This window comes from Aplysia californica, unplaced genomic scaffold, assembly GCF_000002075.1.
Source record: "Aplysia californica isolate F4 #8 unplaced genomic scaffold, AplCal3.0 scaffold00133, whole genome shotgun sequence".
Lineage (NCBI taxonomy): Eukaryota > Metazoa > Mollusca > Gastropoda > Aplysiida > Aplysiidae > Aplysia > Aplysia californica.
In genome coordinates, this window is record NW_004797403.1 from 975,547 (window position 1) to 980,223 (window position 4,677).

At 42.4% G+C, this 4,677-nt stretch overlaps 1 protein-coding gene across 1 annotated transcript in view; it reads right to left on the minus strand.

Moving 5' to 3' along the window:
* The window catches only part of LOC101850949 (alpha-2-macroglobulin), a gene marked incomplete in the record, with an annotated part of 114,121 nt that overhangs the window by 50,251 nt on the left and 59,193 nt on the right, over positions 1-4,677 (minus strand). Inside the window, 1 exon segment of the mRNA XM_005096613.3 lies at positions 1,965-2,070. Within this exon segment, the coding sequence (XP_005096670.2) occupies positions 1,965-2,070 (106 nt within the window).

Sequence of the window (4,677 nt, forward strand, 5' to 3'; positions counted from 1 at the left end):
CACACACACACACACACACACACACACACACACACACACACACACACACACACACACACACACACACACCGCACTTGTAGTTTAAAGAAGAAAGAAGAAACGTGGGGAAAGATCCAGTTTTGTTTTGTTTCTATTGGTTTTATTCTGTTTGCTTTTTCGTGTTTTTTATACTTTTGCTTTAGTTCTGTTTGTGTTGTTGTTGTTGTTGTTGTTATTGTTGTTTTTGTTGTTGTCGTTGTTGTTGTTGTTGTTGTTGTTGTTGTTGTTGTTGTTGTTGTTGTTTAAAAGGTTAAAAGAAGTACATCGACAAAATAACGGATATTCAGTGCTGGAAAAAGGTGATACATATAAAGAAACAGCAGAGGGAAAGAAAAAAAAGTAGGACCTATCAGTGGCGCCTGGCAGAGGATAGAGGCGGTACAGATGAAGCAAACCACATCAGAGCGCCCGCCGACCACCCAATAACCATTGTCCATACCAAAGAAAAGGATATGAAAGTTCTTGTTTGCTTTAGAACGGGATTTACAGCATTTGCAACGCCGTTATATTGTACAATGCCCAAGATAAGAGGCGTTACAAGAAAGTGACATACACACATCAGAAAGAAGAGACACGACAACAGGGAGCAACCTACATCAGAGCCTCCGTCAACCATCCATACACAATGCACCCCCCCCCCCCCCTGCGTCTTTCAAGGGAAGACAAAAAAATATCCGAATACAACACGAAGCTGATAGGCGACGAACACATTCTTTCGCTTCGCCAGTTTGAGTAAAGAAAAGCACATCGAAACAAGAATGGTCATTTAGTGCTGGGGAAAAGTAAGACAGACAGAAATGTTGTTGTTTTCGTAAGGTTTTACGGCACTGGCAACTGTATAAGGTCATATGACCACACTGGGGGGAATGTCGACAGAGAAGTCCAAATGGGGAATCAGGCTTACTCTGCTCATCTCTCTAGCTTCAACAGCACAAAGTCTGTTTCGACTATCAAGCCACCCAGGAAATTGCAGTTAACAAGAGAATGATAAACACAACACAAGTAGAGGAAAATGACGATAGTAAGGATGAGGAAAGAAGCAGTAGTTCCCCCTATGTTGTTCCGGCACAATATAAGCATGACATTGATAAATCAACCCATCTGCAATTCTACTGAGCATATGAACAAGTCAATATGCCCCCTTTGAAAATGCCTTAAAGTTAAGACACTTTCAGTCAGTAGCACTTCCCTGGGGGGTGGGGGGTGACAGACACACAGACTGACAGAAACAATACAGGAAAAGTAAAGACCTACTTATTTTTTAAATTAACAATCAACTGCTCGAGGGCCACATTCATTATTAATCACTGAGTAGACTCGAGGGCGAGACTGCAACAGCTCGCGGGCCAGAGGTTGCTCATGACTGAACTAAACAAAAGAATATCATACGCCACAGAACTACACGCTTAGATATAAAACCGCCCACACTTTTTCACCCCCCCCCCACTAGAAAAAGGTCAGACGATACTGAAGCTAACACGCGCTGTTTGTGCCTCTCGTAGCAACAATACTGTTAGAATAATAATAACACAAGCAAACTGGCACTCCGGTGTTCAACAAAAAGACCATTAGTAGTGCAATAATAATGTTAATAAGAAATGGAAAAACAACTGAAAAAAAGCAGTGTGGCAGGAAATAACGTATTTTTTTCTGTTATGCAAAACATAGGGCAGGTGTGATGCTAGACGAGTAACACATGCATACTCAAGCGTTCGATAAAAACGTGATCATAAATATATATATAGGGGAGCATAAATACATAGGTTTCCGGGAAATGGGTTTTTAAAAAATGTTAAAAATAAAAAAGTTACGCGTGCAAAAATGGGTATACCACAATGTGGAAGCGAATAAAATAGTTTTGCTCTTTGGGGGGCGGGGGGAAACAGTCAACGTAACAAATATACATTATAAAGAATAACTTGTACCCATTGCAACATCATTAGCCAGCGCCACAACGTCGCCTTTGAAGTAGATTGTTGACCTATGCTCCTCCCCCACAGTGGCGTCAGAAAAAACAACCAGCCCGGACGCCTGAAAAGGGTGGAAGTGGGGGGGGGGGGGGGGTAGGGGGGGTAGAGGGGCGAGGAGCAGTTTGTACAGGGCTGAGTCAGGCAGAGGGCCTGGCGTGACATCTGGGGTAACGTCAGTGACAAACTAAACCAGGGGTCTCACGCTCAAAAGTAAGTTATCTTAGAATTACAAAGTTCTATCTGACACATTTGGCCGTTTTAGTTACTAAGACCATGGGGTCAGAGGCCAAGTCAAATGTCCTGTCTCCTCTATCAATATCGTCGTGAGATTATTCGCAAAGAAGGGAGAAAAGTCAACAAAGTAGGCACAACAAATTATGTACGTCTAAGAACGAAAAAAACGCCATGAACACAAAGCAGGTCCACTAGCTAAATGGGTTTCTGCGTATCCCGGTGTTCTGCTGGTGGGACTTACTACACGCAAAAGTTCGTTTTCACATAATATAAACCAATCGAGTATCATCTCTATTGTTTGAGAAAGAAATGCTAAAGTCCCCCCCGCCCCCCCCCCCCAAAAAAAAAGCATACAGCGTTGGGAAAAAAGCAAGATCGAGAGAAAAAATAACAGAGGTGATGAAAAGAACTGTACATTATACGACCAAGCAGTGGCGTCCTTTAGATCCATTTACACGGCACATCATTCGGCCCAGTGTTTTCAGTGAAGAAAGAAGGCAAAGACGACGACGGAGACCACGTGTGCGTACATCTCAACACCATAAAAGTCCACTTACAGGGAAGTATCACTATCAGCTTTACTAACAGCCGTACGAAGGAAAAGAAACCTATTCCAACACAGGTCGAAAGCGGATTCCCCATGATATTCATCCCGACAACCATGTTGGAATCATCAGGTAGCTACACAACTACTGCATTTTATACTTTGTTTTTAAACGTTTATCGTTGACAAAACTATGTTTGTTAGTTTGTTTGTTAATTTGTTTGTTTGTTTGTCTGAGTAAACAGAAACACATCAACGCAATAATGGTCATTTAGTGCCAGGGAAAAGAGGGGCAGACCCAAAGTGACATGGAGACGCACAGTAGAGTCTGAAATGGAGTCCTGGAATCATTCGAGGGGGACGTTGACCAAGATGGCCCAAAACAGACAGAGCTGGAGATCCTTTGTTACTGCCCTAAACGCCAGATGGCGTAACGGGTAGTAAGTAAGTGCTGGGGAACAGACAGACAGACAGGCAGACAGGCAGACAGACTGACAGACAGACAGACAGACAGACAGACAGACAGACAGACAGACAGACAGACAGACGGATGGACGGACGGACGGACGGACGGACGGACCGACGGACGGACGGACGGACGGACAGAGGGAAAGAAAAGAAGAAAGACCTACGAATAGCGCCCTCCGGCCACCCGCTTGGTGAAATTAGTGTGCGTGTTGATTTATCTTTCTCATAAATGTAACGCTTTACTAAAATTATGTTCCAGTCAAAGATATGGGCCTACAATAGTGCTGGGCAGCTAGGTTCCCGATTATTGAAAGCTAGGAATCGTAGGAATCGACTCCGAACCCAATTACTTACATTCTAATTATGCGATTTTTTTCCCTGTGGTTACCAGGTTGGTGCCGAGCATCTTCAGGATTTAGGATAACTTTGATTTCGGAACACTACGAAGCATCAACTTTTATTTTTCAAAAATAGATTCTTTAAAAAAACGAATTTTTTGGGGGGATAAAACCGTTGGTTTACGTATAAAGGAGAAGGAACTTTACATCCGTAGTAATAATCATTGGAATCGGTTCCAGAATCGACTCTTCGCCCAGCTCTAGCCTACAACAAGACCCGTAAAATTGGAGCCCATCAGGCTGTTCATGACGTTCAAAGAAACATGGACACAAAAATAATTCCCGGACAGGACGCCGGCGGTGGTCAAGGATCAATTATCTCCCGTTTTCCAGAGTACAATGGTCATTCACAAACATTTATTTTTCCTTCTCTATTAAAGAAAAGCAAGGTGTTCTTGTATGTGAGCGCGCCTGTGGGTATATCTCTGCAACTTATGGGCAATTCGCGGCCACGGCAGTTGATGAAAGTTTTAAAACCATGGTCGATGTCGAACTGATGGTCCTTAATCAAAAATAAGGAGTCAGTGTACACTATAATAGTTCAAAAGCTACTGAGAGCTGACTTTTTTGTCGTTGGGGTTGTTGTGGGTTTTTTTCTTCTTTTTTTATGCCGAAAAATGTTTCAAGAAACCTGTTACACGAATCTTCACCACGGAGTCTTCGCATGAGTCATTTTGTTCCTCCTCGGTGTGGGTGTGATTGATAATTACTTAGCAGCCTTTTTTTTTTCGTAGGAGTGGTCCCTTCCATCAGGATGCAACCCACCTAAAATGATATCCACTCTGTTCTATCTGCTTTTCTGTGTATCCAAACTGTTCCCGCGGGCTCTCAGATGTAATCTTGCTACCTTCTTTCTAGTCTCCCTCTTGGTCGTTTTCTTTGTCTCCATTCAGGGCATTTTTATGTCAATCAGTTATCCTTCACTCTTTTGTAGGAGTACAAATTTTGGGATATCTGTCTCCTGTTTGTTTGTTTGTTTGTTTTTTTATTTTATTTTATTTTATTTATTTATTTATTTATTTAT